The sequence below is a fragment of the Schistocerca nitens genome, chromosome 1 (genome assembly GCF_023898315.1).
Source record: "Schistocerca nitens isolate TAMUIC-IGC-003100 chromosome 1, iqSchNite1.1, whole genome shotgun sequence".
Taxonomy (NCBI): Eukaryota; Metazoa; Arthropoda; class Insecta; order Orthoptera; family Acrididae; genus Schistocerca; species Schistocerca nitens.
Window position 1 is genome coordinate 1,179,635,895 of NC_064614.1, and position 21,408 is coordinate 1,179,657,302.

Here is a 21,408-nt window from a genome sequence, read left to right on the forward strand (position 1 = left end):
GATGAAGATGAAATGGGAGATATGATACTGCGTGAAGAGTTTGACAGAGCACTGAAAGACCTGAGTCGAAACAAGGCCCCCGGAGTAGACAACATTCCATTAGAACTACTGACAGCCTTGGGAGAGCCAGTCCTGACAAAACTCTACCATCTGGTGAGCAAGATGTATGAGACAGGCGAAATACCCTCAAACTTCAAGAAGAATATAATAATTCCAATCCCAAAGAAAGCAGGTGTTGACAGATGTGAAAATTACCGAACTATCAGTTTAATAAGTCACAGCTGCAAAATACTAATGCGAATTCTTTACAGACGAATCGAAAAACTGGTAGAAGCCGACCTAGGGGAAGATCAGTTTGGATTCCGTAGAAATGTTGGAACACGTGCGGCAATACTGACCCCACGACTTATCTTAGAAGAAAGATTAAGGAAAGGCAAACCTACGTTTCTAGCATTTGTAGACTTAGAGAAAGCTTTTGACAATGTTGATTGGAATACTCTCTTTCAAATTCTGAAGGTGGCAGGGGTAAAATACAGGGAGCGAAAGGCTATTTACAATTTGTACAGAAAGCAGATGGCAGTCATATGAGTCGAGAGGTATGAAAGGGAAGCAGTGGTTGGGAAGGGAGTGAGACAGGCTTGTAGCCTCTCCCCGATGTTATTCAATCTGTATATTGAGCAAGCAATAAAGGAAACAAAAGAAAAGTTCGGAGTAGGTATTAAAATCCGTGGAGAAGAAATAAAAACTTTGAGGTTCGCCGATGACATTGTAATTCTGTCAGAGACAGCAAAGGACCTGGAAGAGCAGCTGAACGAATGGACAGTGTCTTGAAAGGAGGATATAAGATGAACATCAACAAAAGCAAAACGAGGATAATGGAATGTAGTCGAATTAAGTTGGGTGATGCTGAGGGAATTAGATTAGGTAATGAGACACTTAAAGTAGTAAAGGAGTTTTGCTATTTGGGGAGCAAAATAACTGATGATGGTCGAAGTAGAGAGGATATAAAATGTAGAATGGCAATGGCAAGGAAAGTGTTTCTGAAGAAGAGAATGTTGTTAACATCGAGTATAGATTTAAGCTTCAGGAAGTCGTTTCTGAAAGTATTTGTATGGAGTGTAGCCATGTATGGAAGTGAAACGTGGACGATAAATAGTTTGGACAAGAAGAGAATAGAAGCTTTTGAAATGTGGTGCTACAGAAGAATGCTGAAGATTAGATGGGTAGATCACATAACTAATGAGGAGGTATTGAATAGGATTGGGGAGAAGAGGAGTTTGTGGCACAACTTGAGTAGAAGAAGGGATTGGTTGGTAGGACATGTTATGAGACATCGAGGGATCACCAATTTAGTATTGGAGGGCACATGGAGGGTAAAAATCATAGAGGGAGACCAAGAGATGAATACACTAAGCAGATTCAGAAGGATGTAGGCTGTAGTAGGTACTGGGAGATGAAGAAGCTTGCACAGGATAGAGTAGCATGGAGAGCTGCATCAAACCAGTCTCAGGACGGAAGACAACAACCGTACATGGTATTGTTTCTTCACCAATGATATGACACCGTTGCTAGCTCACCTATGTGTGACTTTTGAGTGACTTTGTGAATAATGATAGACTTTGGGACCTGTGCAAAGAGCCATCTTTCGGAATCGCATGTGGGAAATATCAGTCTTTTATGTTAAGATTTGAGTAAGTCATCACCTTGGTTTTTCAGAACGTGCATAATGATTTCAAATTTGACTTATTTTAAAACAGAAAACTCTGAAAATCTGATTGTAAAAGCATTCTGTGGTAACATTTTATAAATAAGTATCACAATTTTAACATTATTTATATAGATGGATAAAAACATTCAGTGACCACTGGCTTCTCAGCAGTTTTCCCTGGTCATGATACTTAACATTATGCTGGGTGTGACAACAGTTTGTAACACAATTTCCCAAAGTTCCAGAATTTTCTTCAGAAAATTTCACAAAATCCTTTTCAGTGTTGTGACGTAATTTTGTATCTTGCAAAATGTATCGAGAATACACTATGTGATCAAAAGTATCCAGACACCCCCAAAAACATACGTTTTTCGTATTAGGTGCATTGTGCTAGCACCTTCTGCCAGGTACTCCGTATCAGCGACCTCAGTAGTCAGTAGACATCATGAGAGAGCAGAATGGGGCACTCCGTGGAACTCACAGACTTTGAACGTGGTCAGGTGATTGGGTGTCACTTGTGCCACATGTCTGTACGCGAGATTTCCACACTCTTAAACTTCCCTAGGCCCACTGTTTCCAATGTGATAGTGAAGTGGAAACGTGAAGGGACACATGCAGCACAAAAGCGTACTGGCCGACCTCGTCTGTTGACTGATAGAGATCGCTGACAGTTGAAGTAATGTGTAATAGGCAGACATCTATCCAGACCATCACACAGGAATTCCAAACTGCATCAGCATTCACTGCAAGTACTATAACAGTTAATCAGGAGATGAGAAAACTTGGATTTAATGGTCGAGCGGCTGCTCAGAAGCCACACATCACGCCAGTAAATGCCAAACGACGCCTTGCCCGGTGTAAGGAGCGTAAACATTGGATGATTGAACAGTGGAAAAATGTGTGGAGTGATGAATCACGGTACACAATGTAGTGATCCGATGGCAGGGTTTGGGTATGGCGAATGCCCGGTGAACATCTGCCAGCGTGTACAGTGGCAACAGTAAAATTCAGAGGCGGTGGTGTTATGCTGTGGTCGTGCTTTTCACTGAGGGGGGGCTTGCACCCCTTGTTGTTTTGCATGGTACTATCACAGCACAGTCCGCCACTCGTGGTCTCACGGTAGCGTTATCACTTCCCGAGCATCAGGCCCCGGGTCCAATTGCCGGCGGGGTCAGGTGCCCCGAGATGACTGGGTGTTGTTGTGTCATCTTCTCTAGTACCTTCCGCCGTGGAAGTCGAACACGCGCCAGAAGAAATGGACATGGTCAGCCCATAGAGGGCTCCGCCTCTGCGGCGGCTATTCCGCGCAGCGAGAGCGCCACCGCCACGCCACGTGCAGACAGCGGCCAATAGCCGCTCCCTCCTGTTTCGTATATAGGGACCTGCTCTGCCCTAGTCCAGTCAGTCTGGTACTCGCTCTGGATTTCATTTCTATCTCGGCGGTACTGCGTTCTGGTCGTTGCTCGTTGTTGACACTTGCCTGGCTCTGGTTCTGAGTGGATTAGTAAATCCACTCAGAACAGTAGTTGGTGTTTGGTGTTGTGGTTTCCACAAGCCTCCGTTGTTTATTTCTTCCTTGTTGTGTCGGTCATAGTCGGTCGTGGTCGGTTGCTGTCAGTTGTCGTTGGTCCGTCGCCCGACTCGTCCTGTGTTTACCCGGTGGTGCGTCCTCCACCGCCGGCGGCTTCCCCGCCTGGCAGCTCCGATCCGCAGCCAAAGGCGTTCCTGCAGTCGGTTTTGGTTGCTACATCTTCTTCATCATCATTCATCCCCATTACGGTCAGAGGAAGGCAACGGCAAACCATCTCCATTAGGACCTTGCCTAGTACGGCGGTGTGGCTCTTCCGCATTGTTCACCTATGCTCTGTCAAGAACCATGGGACTTCATTTCCATCACAGCGCAGGCCTACATTGATTTTTTAAGCATCTTCTTGCTTCCCACTGTTGAAGAGCAGTTTGGGGATAATGATTGCATCTTTCAATACGATCGAGCACCAGTTCATAATGCACGGAATGGTTGCCTGACAATAACTGTAATGGACTGGCCTGCACAGAGTCCTGACCTGAATCCTATAGAACACCTTTAGGATGTTTTGGAATGCCGACTTCATGCCAGGTCTCACTGACTGACATTGATACCTCTCCTCAGCACAGCACTCATTGAAGAATGGGTTGTCATTCTCCAGGAAACCTTCTAGCACATGATTGAACATATACATGCTAGGGTGGAAACTGCCATCAAGGCTAAGGGTGGGCCAACACCATATTGAATTCCAGCATTACTGATGGAGGGCGCCAATAACTTGTAAGTCATTTTCAGCCAGGTGTCTGGATACTTTTGATCATATAGTGTATGTCTGTCAGTATTGTATTGGAGTGTGGTGATTATTGGCCTCAGTGTTTCCAGTATATGCAATGCAGATTAAGGGATCCAACTTCAGCAGACAGAAACTCAATCCAGGGCCTGACAATAAAACCCTGTTACCAAACACAACAAAATTTAAAATGGGAAATGAATATGGGGAACCAATGACAATAGTTGGTCATACAGTGCTCACTGATAAGAACAAATCCAAAAGGTTGTGCATGAACAGAAATACTCAGGTTGGAGCACTGTGGTCACTTATATTAATGTTTTTTCTGCTCAAATTTTATCATAACCATTGCACAGAGTGACAGGATGTTTGTCGTACATGGGAACCATGTACCATATTCCCACTAGCCTGTATTTCACCTGCAGAAACATTTACATCTAATGCAATCTGGAAGCAGGCTTCATACACTAGATTGAGATAAAAATAGAATATATTCTTAGCTTTCAATACACACAGTTCTGTTGAGTATTGGCATTTATCTATTTTCCAGAAAGTAAATTCAGAATGAGAAAGTCCAATGAGTTGGCAGAAAATGGGAAGAAAATGTGACTACATACATTTTGTTTAAAATATTGAGGGTAGAACTAATTAAGAATAACTTATCAGCCACTGATGTTGTATGAATTCCAAATACAAGGTAACTGATTTGCACAGAATTTATCCAGCCCAAATGACATTTGCTGTTGATTGTATTCTTCCAACATTAGATGAGAAAGCTATTTTGTTTTTGGATATCATCTACTGTATGTATGTCTCATACTCTTTCCATTTCTTGTCAAACAGATGTCTGAAGCCTTAGATAACCTTATGATTGTCAATACATTTTGAAAGAGTAGTTACATTTTCTGCCACAGTTATCACAAAGTAGTGATCTTTTGTTGTCCTATATGTTTATTTTAGATTTTTAATTCTTATAGAACTTGGATCCAAAGATGGGGATTCATTACCAGTTGCAGATGACCTCGTATCCAGCAAATGCCACAAAGAGTCTATAGTGGACATCAATGAGGAACTAAATACTACCGTATTTGACCGGTCTCCACACGTAATTCAGTCACAGCAGAACCACCAAGGTAATGAACTAATATTACAATAAACAAGTGTTTTTTTGGGGGGGAGGGGGGGGGGGGAAGCAGGAGCTGAAGCCCTGTTGTAATTCAGAGTTCCAGTCGCTACACAATTTGAGAAGAATGACAGATCTTGTGTAGAACGGAGGGGCTCTTGATAAATGGTGCATGGATTCCCATTATTGATGTACATGTACTGCACAAATCCACACTAATAACAGCTGAGGATATGCCTTCAGATAAATCTGTGGTACTTGTCATGTCATGGGTGAAGTTTACACTTTATAATTTATCTCCTCCAAGTTCTTTGAACACAACATAACAGTTCAACCAGCATAGAAAATGTATCACAGTTCTGTGTTTCCTACTTTGTACCCAAATTCTTCATTGCCTTATTATATTTATTTCCACTTTTAGATTGCAGGTTCAGCTTTCTACAACATGAGAAGGAAGAGATGTTAAGATATGTAGAGCAGGGATAAGACTGACTAACTTCCTATTTATCTGTCATCATACTTTAATTAAATTGTCACTTAGTGGCACATAACTAATGTTGTTGTTGTTGTCTTCAGTTCAAAGACTGGTTTGATGCAGCTCTCCATGCTGCTGTATCCTGTGCAAGCCTCTTCATCTCTGAGTAACTACTGTGACCTACACCCTTCTGAATCTGCTTACTATATTCATCTCTTAGTCTCTCTCTATGATTTTTACTCCCCCAAACTTCCGTCCAATACAAAACTGGTGATCTCTTGATGTCTCAGAATCTCTCTTGATGTCTCAGAATGTGGCCTACCAAATGACCCTTTCTTCTAGTCAGTTTGAGCCACAAATTTCTTTGCTTCCCAATTCTATTCAGTACATCCTCATTAGTTAGGTGATCTGCCCATCTAATCTTTAGCATTCTTCTGATGCACCACATTTCAGAAGATTCTGTTCTCTTCTTGTCTAAACTGCATATCATCCATGTTTCACTTCCATATATTCTCACACTCCACACAAATACTTTAAGAAAAGACTTCCTGACACTTAAATCTATACTTGACGTTAACAAATTTCTGTTCTTCAGAGTGCATTTCTTGCCGTTGCATCTACATTTTATATCATCTCTACTTCGACCATCATCAGTTATTTTGCTGCCCAACTAATGGAGCTCATCTACTACTTTAAGTGTCTCATTTCCTAATCCAATTCTCTCAGCATCATCTGATTTACCCTGAAACCTCCCTTTCAAGACATTGTCCATTTCATTCAACTGCTCTTCCACATCCTTTGCTGTCTCTGACAGAATTACAACGTCATCAGCAAACCTCACAGTTTTTACTCTTCTCCCTGAACTTCAATTCCTACTCCAAATATTTTTTGTTTCCGTTATTGTTTGCTGAATGTACAGATTGAATGACATAGGGGATAGGCTGCAGCCCTTTCTCAGACCCTTCTCAACCACTGCTTCCCTTTCATGCCCCTTGAGTTGTACAACTACCATCTGGTTTCTATACAAGTTGTTAATAGCCTTTCGCTCCCTGTATTTTACCGCTGCTACTCTCAGAATTTCAAAGATAATATTCCAGTCAACATTGTCAAAAACTTTCTCAAGTCTACAGATGCTATAAATGTAGGTTTGCCTTTCCTTAACCTAGCTTCTAAGAGACGTCGTCAAGGTCAGTATTAGCTCACATGTTCCTACATTTCTCCGGAATCCAAACTAGTCTTCCCCAAAGTCAACGTCTACCAGTTTTTCCATTCTTCTGTGAAGAATTTGTGCTAATATTTTGCAACCATGACTTACTAAACTGATAGCTTGATAATATTTGCACCTGTCGGCACCTGCTTTCTTTGGAATTGGATTTATTGTATTCTTCTTGAAGTCTGAGGGTATTTTGGCTGTCTCATACATATTGCATGTCAGATGGAGGAGTTTTGTCATGGTTGGCTCTCTCAAGGCTCTCAGTAGTTCTAACAAAATGTTGTCTACTCCTGAAGCCTTGTTTTGACTCAAACTTTCTGTGCTCTATCAAATTCTTCTTGCACTATCATACCTCCCATCTCATCTTCATCTACGTCCTCTTCCATTTGTATAGTATTGACCTCAAGTTCATCTCCCTCGTATAGCCACCTTTCAGCTTTTCTTTCTTTGCTTAAGACTGGTTTTTAATCTGAGCTCTTGATATTTGTACAGATTCTTCTCCTTTCTCAGAAGGCCTCTTTAATTTTCCGGTAGCCAGTATCTATCTTCCCCCAGCAATACATGCTTCTAAATGCCTACATTTATCCTCTAGCCATTCCTGCTTAGCCATTTTGCACTTCCTGTCAGTCTAATCTTTTAGACATTTGTATTTCCTTTGCCTGCTTCATTTACTGCATTTTATATTTTTTTTCTTTCATCAGTTACATTCAATATCTCTTGTTTTACCCAAGGATTTCTACTAGACCTCATCTTTTTACCTATTTGATCTTCCACTGCTTTCACTGTTTCATCTCTTGAAGCTACCCATTCTTCTTCTATGGTATTTCTTTCCCTTGTTCTTGTCAGTTGTTCCCTAATGCTTCTTCTGAAACTCTTAACAACCTCTGGTTCTTTCAGTTTAATTTTCTACCTTTTTGCTATTTCAGTTTTAATCTACAATTCAAAACCAATAAATTGAGCTTGAAGTCAACATCTGTCCCTGGAAATGTCTTACAATTTAAAATATGATTCCGAAACCCATGTCTTACCATTATATAATCACTCTTGAAATCTTCCGATGTCGCCAGGTCTCTTCCATGTATACAGCATTCTTTCAGAATTCTTAAAACAAATATTAGCAAAGATTAAATTATGCTCTGTGCAAAGTTCTGTCAGATGGTTTCCTCTTTCATTCGTTTCCTCAAGTCCATATTCACCTACTGTTTTTCAATCTCTTGCTTTTCCTACTATCGAATTCCAATCTCTCATGACTGTTACATGTTAGTCTCCCTTAACTATCTGAATAATATGTTTTATTTCATCATATATTTCTTCATTTTCTGCGGAGCTAATTGGCATATGAACTTTTACCACTGTGGTGGATGTGAGCTTCATGTCTATCTTGGCTACAGTAGTGCATTCATAGTAATTTACCTGTGTTCCTATTTTCTTATTCATTATTAAACCTACTCCTGTATTACCTCTATCTGATTTTGTATTTGTAACTCTGTGTTCACCTGACAATAAGCCCTGTACCTCCTGCCACCGAAATTCACTAATTCGTACTGTATCTAACTTCAACCTATCTGTTTCCCTTTTTAAATTTTCTAACCTAGCTGCCATAATTAAGGGATATGACGTTCCATGCTCTGATCCATAGAATGCCAGTTTTGTTTCTCCTGATAAGACATCCTCCTGAGTATGACCCGTCCTGGATATCTAAATAGGGGACTTTTTTACCTCTGGAATGTTTTACCCAAGAGTGTGCCACCATCATTTAACCATACAATAGAGCTGCATGCCCTCAGGAAAAGTTACTGCTGTAGTTTCCCCTTGGTTTCAGCTGTTTGCACTACCAGCAGAGCAAGGTCATTTTGGTTGATACTACAATGCCAGATAACTCAATCATCGGAACTGTTGCCCCTGCAACTACTGATAAAGCTGCTGCCTCTCTTCAAGAATCACATGTTTGTCTAGCCTCTCAACAGATACTCCTCCATTGTGGTTGTGCCTACGGTATGGCTACCTGTGTCACTGTGGCCTACAAGCCTCCCCATCAATGGCAAGGTCTGTGGTTCAGAACTAATATATAAGATTAAAACAAGTTCTTCTCTCTTAAAATTGTCTTGCCTAAATAATTCACCAACCTTTTGTTGTACAGCTCAGGCATTCCCTCCAGGCTACAGCATGTAATATAATTTGAAATGTATTTTTCAGAAAAATTTAATCTCAGTCTCTCCCACATAATTCGAAACATGCAAAACAAGAGCAACTACTTCATTATCGTCCAGTCTTCAATAAGAACTTTTTGTCGTTACAGTCTTTGCATATTTGAACAAACAAGCCAGTCTGGTAAAATAAGACTGCACACAAAACCAACTCCATTAACATAAAGTTACAAATTGTCAGTAAAAATCACATGGAGAAAACAGGGACAATATGTAATCATTGCTCTGAAGGACAGTTCCCTTTGGCATGTTACAGCTTGTGACCTGATATTTGACAGCTCAACCTCTCTTCAAAGGCATCACACATCCTTTTCATTATCAGCCATTATATGAAAAGAGAGAAATAAAATTTCTGTAGCCACACAACAAACAAATATTTTAACATGCAGCAATACAACTGTTAAAACATCTTGTACATACAATGAGTCAGCAATTGCAGGTAGCGATTTTTTTCACATTTTCTGCTACCTTATCATACAGTAATGATATTTGATCTCCTATATCTTCATTTTTAATTCTAATTCTTACAGAACTTGAGTCCAAATTCAGTATCAATTACAGATGACCATGTATCCAGCAAGTGCCAGAAAGAGTCTCCAGTGGATGCCAGTGGGAAACCAAATACTGCCATTTTTACTTGGTCTCGTCTGCATGCAACTCGATCACAACAGAACCATCAAGAAGGTAATTATGAAATAAACAAGTGTGTGTGTGTGTGTGTGTGTGTGTGTGTGTGTGTGTGTGTGTGTGTGTGTGTGCGCGCGTGTGCGTGTGCGTGTCCTGTTGCTACAAACTTGTATAAGAATGACAGACTTTGTATAGAAAGAAGAGATTCAAGACAGATGGTACATGTATTTCCACGTATTTCTGTTAATTATGTAGATCTGCTGCAAGATACAAGCAGGAAAATATACTAGTAACGGTCAAGGAAATGTCTCCAGATAAATATGTTGTACTGGATGTAACCTCTAAGGTATCAATTACAGTTGCCACATGCAGTGGATGGATGAAGAGTTTAATAATATCTCATCATCACGGTGGTCTTTGGAGATGTAGCCAAGGATTCGTATTGAGAGAATCATTCTGAATGGCAGTTAAAAGTTTTGTGTCCTGTTGACACACACCATAGTTATTATATAATACCTATTTGATCAAGAGAAGGAAATAAATTCCTCTGTGACTTTCTTAAAGAAACTATCTTGGCATTTGCCTGACCTAATGTATGAAAATTATGGGAAATTTAAATTGTGGTAGTCAGGTTTGTCAAACACTGTGTCCCAACAATTTATTTCATGATGAAATGGTCCTTGGGATATCAGAAGGTCTGCACAAGATATGGGCTCTGCATATGTTCACAGCAGACCAACAGCAGTGGTTAACTCATTTTTGTGAATTTTTTTCCTGTTGTTAAAGCAAATGGATAAAAATAAATGATGGACTGTAAGAGGGACAAACTTTGAAGTAAATATAATACAGAACAAAAATAAATGAGTAGGCAAGGAGTGAAGACAAAAGAGCTGACAGAGACTTCTTTGGAAATATAGGCAGGGAGTTACTATATAGAATGCAAATAAAAAAGGCAAGGTAGAAGAGACTTTCTTACACTATAAACCATGAAGTAATACCATTTATTTGTATTGAAGGAGCATCTTGCTTTGATTGAGCCACAATAGCCTGAAAGATTGGCTTTCATTCAAGATTATTTTACTGTGCACCGGCAATCACAGGATTGTTGGTATACTTATTGAGGTAGTCCTTCACAAGAGAGGTCCATTTACCACAATATTAAAGGCTGCAAGATAGAAAAAGCCTAAGCTGTTGGCACATGGACCATGCTTTTATACATTGAGCATTTTAGCACCATGGCGTGGAATAGCACATTGGGCAGTCTTTCTAAACACACAGAACAATATTATTCTGAACGTGTATATGAAGCTTGCCCACTGAGATGGCCACCCATGTCACATGCATGCCATATCCATGTAGTAGAGTGTCGCGAGGCAATTTATTGGCTTTCAATTGAAGCCCATAAGTATATATGGTTAGAAAATTTAAAAAGGGAAATGGATAGGTTAAAGTTAGATATAGTGGGAATTAGTGAAGTTCGGTGGCAGGAGGAACAAGACTTTTGGTCAGGTGATTACAGGGTTATAAATACAAAATCATATAGGGGTAATGCAGGAGTAGGTTTAATAATGAATAAAAAAATAGGAGTGCGGGTTAGCTACTACAAACAGCATAGTGAACGCATTATTGTGGCCAAGATAGACACGAAGCACATGCCTACTACAATAGTACAAGTGTATATGCCAACTAGCTCTGCAGATGATGAAGAAATAGATGAAATGTATGACGAGATAAAAGAAATTATTCAGGTAGTGAAGGGAGACGAAAATTTAATAGTCATGGGTGACTGGAATTCGGGAGTAGGAAAAGGGAGAGAAGGAAACATAGTAGGTGAATATGGATTGGGGGGAAGAAATGAAAGAGGAAGCCGCCTTGTAGAATTTTGCACAGAGCATAACTTAATCATAGCTAACACTTGGTTCAAGAATCATAAAAGAAGGTTGTTTACCTGGAAGAATCCTGGAGATACTAAAAGGTATCAGATAGATTATATAATGGTAAGACAGAGATTTAGGAACCAGGTTTTAAATTGTAAGACATTTCCAGGGGCAGATGTGGACTCTGACCACAATCTATTGGTTATGAACTGCAGATTGAAACTGAAGAAACTGCAAAAAGGTGGGAATTGAAGGAGATGGAACCTGGATAAACTGAAAGAACCAGAGGTTGTACAGAGTTTCAGGGAGAGCATAAGGGAAGAATTGACAGGAATGGGGGAAAGAAATACAGTAGAAGAAGAATGGGTAGCTCTGAGGGATGAAGTAGTGAAGGCAGCAGAGGATCAAGTAGGTAAAAAGACGAGGGCTAATAGAAATCCTTGGGTAACAGAAGAAATATTGAATTTAATTGATGAAAGGAGAAAATATAAAAATGCAGTAAATGAAGCAGGCAAAAAGGAATACAAACGTCTCAAAAATGAGATTGACAGGAAGTGCAAAATGGCTAAGCAGGGATGGCTAGAGGACAAATGTAAGGATGTAGAGGCTTGTCTCACTAGGGGTAAGATAGATACTGCCTACAGGAAAATTAAAGAGACCTTTGGAGAGAAGAGAACCAGTTGTATGAATATCAAGAGCTCAGATGGCAACCCAGTTCTAAGCAAAGAAGGGAAGGCAGAAAGGTGGAAGGAGTATATAGAGGGTTTATACAAGGGCGATGTACTTCAGGACAATATTATGGAAATGGAAGAGGATGTAGATGAAGACGAAATGGGAGATAAGATACTGCGTGAAGAGTTTGACAGAGCACTGAAAGACCTGAGTCAAACCAAGGCCCCGGGAGTAGACAACATTCCATTAGAACTACTGATGGCCTTGGGAGAGCCAGTCATGACAAAACTCTACAAGATGTATGAGACAGGCAAAATACCCTCAGACTTCAAGAAGAATATAATAATTCCAATCCCAAAGAAAGCAGGTGTTGACAGATGTGAAAATTACCGAACTATCAGTTTAATAAGTCATGGCTGCAAAATACTAATGCGAATTCTTTACAGATGAATGGAAAAACTGGTAGAAGCGGACCTCGGGGAAGATCAGTTTGGATTCCGTAGAAATGTTGGAACACGTGAGGCAATACTAACCTTACGACTTATCTTAGAAGAAAGATTAAGGAAAGGCAAACCTACGTTTCTAGCATTTGTAGACTTAGGGAAAGCTTTTGACAATGTTAACTGGAATACTCTCTTTCAAATTCTGAAGGTGGCAGGGGTAAAATACAGGGAGCGAAAGGCTATTTACAATTTGTACAGAAACCAGGTGGCAGTTATAAGAGTCGAGGGGCATGAAAGGGAAGCAGTGGTTGGGAAAGGAGTGAGACAGGGTTGTAGCCTCTCCCCGATGTTATTCAATCTGTATATTGAGCAAGCAGTAAAGGAAACAAAAGAAAAATTTGGAGTAGGTATTAAAATTCATGGAGAAGAAGTAAAAACTTTGAGGTTCGCCGATGACATTGTAATTCTGTCAGAGACAGCAAAGGACTTGGAAGAGCAGTTGAACGGAATGGACAGTGTCTTGAAAGGAGGATATAAGATGAACATCAACAAAAGCAAAACGAGGATAATGGAATGTAGTCAAATTAAATCGGGTGATGCTGAGGGAATTAAATTAGGAAATGAGACACTTAAAGTAGTAAAGGAGTTTTGCTATTTAGGGAGTAAAATAACTGATGATGGTCGAAGTAGAGAGGATATAAAATGTAGACTGGCAATGGCAAGGAAAGCGTTTCTGAAGAAGAGAAATTTGTTAATGTCGAGTATATATTTAAGTGTCAGGAAGTCGTTTCTGAAAGTATTTGTATGGAGTGTAGCCATGTATGGAAGTGAAACATGGACGATAACTAGTTTGGACAAGAAGAGAATAGAAGCTTTCGTAATGTGGTGCTACAGAAGAATGCTGAAGATAAGATGGGTAGATCACATAACTAATGAGGAGGTATTGAATAGGATTGTGGAGAAGAGAAGTTTGTGGCACAACTTGACTAGAAGAAGGGATCGGTTGGTAGGACATGTTTTGAGGCATCAAGGGATCACAAATTTAGCATTGGAGGGCAGCGTGGAGGGTAAAAATCGTAGAGGGAGACCAAGAGATGAATACACTAAGCAGATTCAGAAGGATGTAGGTTGCAGTAGGTACTGGGAGATGAAGAAGCTTGCACAGGATAGAGTAGATTGGAGAGCTGCATCAAACCAGTCTCAGGACTGAAGACCACAACAACAACAAGTATATATGCCATTTCTGAGCACCAGAAAAATGAGCATCTCTCCAAAACCCATAGTTAACTGTATGATTTGTTGTAATAAAATGAAGAGAAATGTCGTATTCTATTTTAAGGCAACATCACATTGAGGATCGATAGTTCTTGGTACATTTTGTCATAATTAAATTTCAGTTAGTAACATAGCTATGATTAAAACTTTCAGGAGATCTAAGATGCTACCATTAGTCATCTAGGTCTTGTGGTCGGTTTAGCGCAGTGAGTAGCATTACTGATTCATAAGGAAAAATATGATGTGTAGGTGGTTCGTGTCCCACTGCATCAGAAAAAGAAAGAGAAACACACTCCATTCATTCACACAATCAAACACACCTCATGCACACATGACCACCAATGCCGGCAGCTTGGGGTTGCCAGAGTTTGTGATCATGTGTGTGTGAGGTGCACTTGTGTGTGTGAATGAGTGGTGTGTGTGTCTCTCTCTTTTTCTGATGAAGGCTATGGCTGAAAGTGTATGTGTAAGTGTCTTTTAATTGTGCCTGTCTGCATCTTAATATGTCAACCTGAAAATATCATGACTGTGATGTATACAGAATGTTTATTATGTACAGCAGGAAACAGCCACAATTTGGTTTGGAATCACTTCACTGAGAAACTCCAAGCACGTGTTTTGAATTTTGCAAATTTATCATTATACAGCTTTGGTGTTAGGTCAACACATATGATATGTTCCCTTGGGCTACTCACCTGTAAATATAGGTCCCATGTGTTTTTGTAAAAGCATTAGGGGCATCTGATGAATTTGTAATTTAGAAACAAGCACCACTGATTCTTAAATAAAGTGAAGGTTGCTGGTGTGTGTTCTACGCATTCTGTTAAACCAAATAACATATGAAACTGGTATTGTCAGCATTCTACTCCTGTCAAGGAATATACAAATATTTGTATGCAATTGGAATATGCTGTTATCATATCTAGTTATAGCGATAGTTAAATACTAAATGTTCCATTGGTGGTCTTCATAAATCAAGATCAAAGTCCAAACTTTCTGTGGGGAGGGTGCAAGATTGAACTCCAATGTTAGGATATGCCATTTTTCCATACCCCTCCTGTAACAGACAAGTTCTTCTAGCATAACAACTGTATGGCTATGATGCCCTCCACTGTACTACATGAAATACATAACTCATTTGTGATCATGTGTGGTTAATTTCCCAAAGTAGATGCAACAAATGTGAATCAATGAGGATCACTTCTGGTGGCAACTTGTTTTATCATCCCACCCATATTGCTTGGCAAAATAGTGTTGTTGTTGTTGTTGTTGTCGTCTTCAGTCCTGAGACTGGTTTGATACAGCTCTCCATGCTACCCTATCCTGTGCAAGCTTCTTCATCTCCCAGTACTTACTGCAACCTACATCCTTCTGAATCTGCTTAGTGTATTCATCTCTTGGTCTCCCTCTACGAATTTTTCCCTCCACGCTGCCCTCCAATGCTAAATTGGTGATCCCTTGATGCCTCAGAACATGTCCCAATAACCGGAATAACCGGTCCCTTCTTTTTTGTCAGGTTGTGCCACATACTCCTCTTCTCCCCAATTCTATTCAATACTTCATCATTAGTTATGTGATCTACCCATCTAATCTTCAGCATTCTTCTGTAGCACCACATTTCGAAAGCTTCTATTCTCTTCTTGTCCAAACTATTTATTGGCCATGTTTCAATTCCATACATGGCTACACTCCAAACAAATACTTTCAGAAACGACTTCCTGACACTTAAATCTATACTCGATGTTAACAAATTTCTCTTCTTCAGAAACGCTTTCCTTGCCATTGCCAGTCTACATTTTATATCTTCTCTACTTCGACCATCAGCAGTTATTTTGATCCATAAATAGCAAAACTCCTTTACTACTTTAAGTGTCTCATTTCCTAATTTAATTCCCTCAGCATCACCCGATTTAATTTGACTACATTCCATTATCCTCGTTTTGCTTTTGTTGATGTTCATCTTATATCCTCCTTTCAAGACACTGTCCATTCCGTTCAACTGCTCTTCCAAGTCCTTTGCTGTCTCTGATAGAATTACAATGTCATCGGCGAACCTCAAAGTTTTTATTTCTTCTCCATGGATTTTAATACCTACTCCGAATTTTTCTTTTGTTTCCTTTACTGCTTGCTCAATATACAGATTGAATAACATCGGGGATAGGCTACAACCCTGTCTCACTCCCTTCCCAACCACTGCTTCCCTTTCATGCCCCTTGACTCTTATAACTGCCATCTGCTTTCTGTACAAATTGTAAATAGCCTTTCGCTCCCTGTATTTTACTCCTGTCACCTTTAGAATTTGAAAGAGAGTATTCCAATCAACATTGTCAAAAGCTTTCTCTAAGTCTACAAATGCTAGAAATGTAGGTTTGCCTTTTCTTAATCTTTCTTCTAAGATAAGTCGTAAGGTCAGTATTGCCTCACGTGTTCCAACATTTCTACGGAATCCAAACTGATCTTCCCCTAGGTCGGCTTCTACCAGTTTTTCCATTCGTCTGTAAAGAATTCGCATTAGTATTTTGCAGCTGTGACTTATTAAACTGATAGTTCGGTAATTTTCACATCTATCAACACCTGCTTTCTTAGGGATTGGAATTATTATATTCAAAATAGTAATGCTACTAATAATAATTCGAATAGAGAAATGACAGTATGATACAAAATGATTGAAGGAAATAGACACAAATGTCAGACAATAGAACACTAGAGACTTCTACAAAGTTTTCAAATAAGAAATATTGAGGAAACAAGCTGCTGAATGTTCACTTTGAATAGTTATGTGGTAATGGAAATGGATTAATAAGTGCTTGAATAATTGGAAAAATTGATTGGAAAGAATAGTTGAAAGAAGTTTGAAGGTAATTTGTGATTTAACTGATACCAGTATCAACAGATCTTTAATATCAATACATTCAAGGTCAATAAACGTAATTTGCATTACATACTGCTTCTCATTAATTTCATTGTGTTTAGCCTTGATTGTGACAATGTCGATGCAGGAACACTTCTCTGGATACCACATAAATTCTTCTTGTCTGCACCTTGATGCAGGATCACGACAGTGAGTGAAATGGTGAACAGATAGGAGTTGACCTCTTAACTGTGCAAATAAATATTGCTTTTGTAATAACTTATTATAACACTTTTTAATGAAGAGTTGAAATACACATTTTTAATAATGCTGGTACAACAGATCCAAGCATATGTCCGTACGCTACCACTTATCAAAACAAAAGAGTGAAGATGCAGGAATTAATAAATTGAAGAGCATATTTCTTACTTTGTTTCATACAGATATTTAACGATGTATCAAAACTTATCCTTACCACAAAATAACTCACTAATTTACCTTTGGCGGTGTCTATAACTCATTCAGTTTACATATAGCATATGTATAAGAAAAGAAAAGAACGAAAAAATAATATGATTCAATACAACTTCAAAGATTCAACAGGCAAACTGATTACTAGTAACAAAGACAACTGTGAGTTAGTAGCAAAATGCTTTAAGAATTTTCTAAATGTTAAGGAACCAACTAATGACTAATTTTCTGTCTCAAAGGGAAAACTCGCCTTCAGAACCACCGTCATTGCATCATATTAAATAATACTTTGGCCAGCTGAGAAACAACAGAGTACCAGATGAAGATGGTATAGTAGCTGAGGTGTGGACACTGGGAGGGAAGCAGGCAGCTGAAACCATTTATGAGATTATTAAAGTTTGTTGGGAGAAAGAAAGAATACTGGACAACTATAGTCCATCTGCTGCATAAGAAAGGAGATAGCACAGACATCAAAAATTACCAAGGCATATCTCTGCTTCTAGTCACATACAAAATTATATCCAAAGCTCTACTGAATGAGGTAGAAGACTAAGCAAAACACAGTTGGCAAGTAACGGGTGGGGTTCAGAAAAAGTAGATCATATGTGGAGCAAATTTTTAATTTTAAAACAATCCTCAGGATCAAAGACAGTCCTCACATTCATTAGTTTAAAAAAAAAGCCTGTGATTCCATGGGCAGACAGACAGTATTCCTAATGATGAAAGAAGCAACTATCGACAAAATCACCAGACAGTTTGCCAAACAGATGCTTACAGACACAACTTCAGAAGTTAAATTTGTAGGAAAAATTTCTGAACCCTTTAGAATCAAACCAGGAGGTCGGCAGGGCGGTGGGCCCTCACCGATTCTCTTCAATCTGGTCTTAGACAAGATCATGAGAGAGTAGGATAAAGAACTACAAGAGAAATACATCGAAGGATTCCATATAGGATAAAGAAGAGTAAGGTTCAGTGTGAAGTTTCTCGCTTTTGCTGACGATATTGTAATAATTTTTAAGCACAAAACATGCAAACATAATAATAGAAACAGTTCACAAAATTGCAGCTAAAACTGGACTACAAGAATCATATGAGAAAATGGAATACATTGAACATAAACACAACAAAAGAACAAAGACAGGAACTGGACAAAGGGCAGAAATGAAGGTAAGAAAAGAAAAGAGCGAAAAAATAATATAATTCAATACAACTTCAACTTCTTACTTTGTTTCACACAGATTTTAATGTTGTATCAAAATTTATCCTTGCCACAAAATAACTCACTAATTTCCCTTTGGCGGTGTCTATAACTCATTCAGTCTACATATTGCTTATGTATAAGAAAAAAAAGAATGAAGAAATAATATTATTCAATACAACTTCAAAGATTTGATCCCAAAATTTTTCCTTTCTTTCTTTCCCAGTCCTTCTTGTTCATCTGTTTTACTCAGTGTTAGGCATTCAGATCTGCTTAGTGTTTCCAGTTTAATTACTGTCACATACTTCGTAATCTTTGCCTGGAATGATACTGATCTTTTATTTTGCCAGTTTTGGCTACGTTTGTATGCTAATCCATTTGATTGCATACATTCTCCCAAAACTCAAATATTGGAAAGTCCTGGTTGGGATATCAACAATATTATGAAACTAAAAACATTCAACAGCCAAGATTACATAAATTTTTCTTTATTTAAAACAAGTGGTTTCGACATACTTTGCTGTCATCTTCAGGTCTTAAAGAATCTTTTTGTTATGAAATGTGTTCATTGCATAATGGTCCTTTTGTAATTTGATGATCTTTATTGACATGACAGCTCTGTGTGAGGTCCAATGTAAAATGAGCACTTTTCATAACAAAAAGGTTTTTTAAGACATGAAGATGACAACAGAGTCTGTCGAAACTGGTTGTTTTAAATAAAGAAATATTTTTGTGATCTTGACTGTTATTTGTTTTTAGCAAGTGAAACAGATTACTCCTCCAGTCTCATCAAAATGAGGAAGTTCGTCAGTCAAATAGTATGAAAAGAATAGATTGCTACTCACTGTAAAGATGACACAAAGGACGGACACACACACACACACACACACACACACACACACACACACACACACACACACATTCGCACAAGCAAGCACACCTCACACACACATAATCGCTATCTCCAGGTGCTCCAGCCAGAACAGCATTGACTGTACGTATGTAGCCTTCTTTCTTATTCCGCAACTGGTTTTGGATTTTTAAGCCATTTTCTATTGTTTAGCTGTATATAAAAGGACACAATAGAACCATCACGAAGTGCTGCATTCATTTAATAAATTTATGACTGTGGTGTCCATTGTGGAGAAGAAAGGAAGGGTAGTGATTCTTCTGGAAAACCTGGGATTCTCAGGGGATTATATTTCACCTGGAAAAATCAGGAAAATCTCAGGGAATTTTAGGAATTTCGTAAAATCTCAGGGAATTCTGTGTTTTAACCTAGCATTGAAATTTAATTTTATTGAGTTTAATAAATCACAAATTTTAAAATACTTAATATTTCGAAGTGAATATTATTCTGTATAAATTTTTGATGTTTAAAAAAGGTATAGTTAAACTGCTGCTTGTAGCTGGTATATAGCTCAGTTGAGAGGGGAAAGAAGCCATTACTGTGGCATGCTGCCCCCCCCCCTCCCCCTCTTGCTGCTCACCATTAATTTATCAGGAGCACATTCTCGACACCATCTTCCTCCTCACACTTGGAATTCTCAGCGAATTTCATTTCCAAGTTTGAGTAGCCACCCTGAAAGGATAACACTTGGTCACTGCAAATATTCAAATGGACATCTTGGTTCATGTTCACTGTAACCCGGAGTCATTTCGCACAGTTACCTCCAGCATGAAGTACAGCTCCCCCTCCCCCTCCCCCCCGCCCCCCTCCCCACACACACACACTACACATTAAACACCTCAATGAGCAATTATCACGCCTAATTTAAAGAGAGGGAAAATCATATCTCATCGAAATATGTCATGTGTCTCCAGTCAGCTCCTGTGCAGTTTCTGTGTTTTTTGGCACATTGTAGATGTGCAACTTTTTGTGTGACAGTGTGAGCAGTGGCCTTTTTTTTGAGATACCTAACTCCAAATGTCCACTGTGCATCTTTCCCTTTGCAATATTCACATGGAAACTGGTTGAGATGGAGCTGCATTCACTGGTAACAGCAATTCCTTTCAGGTTTGAAACCGAAAGTCACATTACTTCACTGCCATGACTTACATAAGCAGTTCAGAATAACATGACAACCTGGTACCATTTCAATGCCATATACAGCACTAGAAAGTGACTGGTGTACTTTAAGAGTGTGGCTGATATTTTGTCCAGTGAACTTATCTTCTCGTTAGATCTGATGAAGATTTTGATTCTGAGGGAGACTTTGTCACTTTGAACAAGCAATTTAAATATAAAATTTGATAAACAACTGAGTTGTGCAAAGGACAAATAATGTCAGATTCATCATGGACAGAAGTCTAAACTATGCGAAAATATCTGATAGAGCAATGCATAGGAAATGACACTCGAAAAGAACAGAAGGAAGAAGAAGAATAAAAGGAGGACAAGAAGTCACAAATACCAGGCACTGACAGACAGCTGTTTGTATGACACTGAAGGAGACAGGGAACAGTATGTGCCGTGAATCATGTACCCAAATATAAATTTTAGTTTTTTTTTTTTGTCTGATGATAGAGCTGTAGTCTCTCCATTTAATCAACCACTTCTGTCATAACAGCACAATAACAAGTCAGTAAAGCCACAGACAGGGTGATTCTGGAGGAATGTCACATAACTTGTGATGTGATTCTACACATGAAAATTAATCAGAAAAGTCTAGGAACACGTGTCCAATTTTTGATTATTAATGAACTGGAGTGGGTTGAAGCCTACCGACATCCGCGTGTAATTATGAAGACAAATGTGAATATTACTTACCAACATGCTGTGTAGGCACTGTGTGGTGGACAGAATAATGGTGGGACATATGACTGATCCATTCTGCAAGAGGTATTTGGAAAGTTCCCCACCTGTCTCAATGCACTTGCCAACGCATTGGAGGGTGTATTGTATTGTATGTTGAACATCATATGGTGGACTTTAATGTGAGCAACAGCATTG

General features: G+C 39.0%; 1 protein-coding gene across 9 annotated transcripts in view; it reads left to right on the forward strand.

Annotated features, from left to right (window-relative positions):
* Positions 1–21,408, forward strand: part of LOC126200408 (uncharacterized) — a 209,482-nt gene that overhangs the window by 60,450 nt on the left and 127,624 nt on the right. For 8 of the 9 annotated variants that reach the window (XM_049936705.1, XM_049936706.1, XM_049936709.1 and 5 more), the window contains exons 3-4: positions 5,001–5,156; positions 9,603–9,725. In XM_049936705.1, coding sequence (XP_049792662.1) covers positions 5,001–5,156; positions 9,603–9,725 — 279 coding nt within the window. Of the gene's footprint in view, positions 1–5,000; positions 5,157–8,802; positions 8,881–9,602; positions 9,726–21,408 lie in introns of those variants that run through there. The other variant, XM_049936713.1, reaches the window with a different exon arrangement.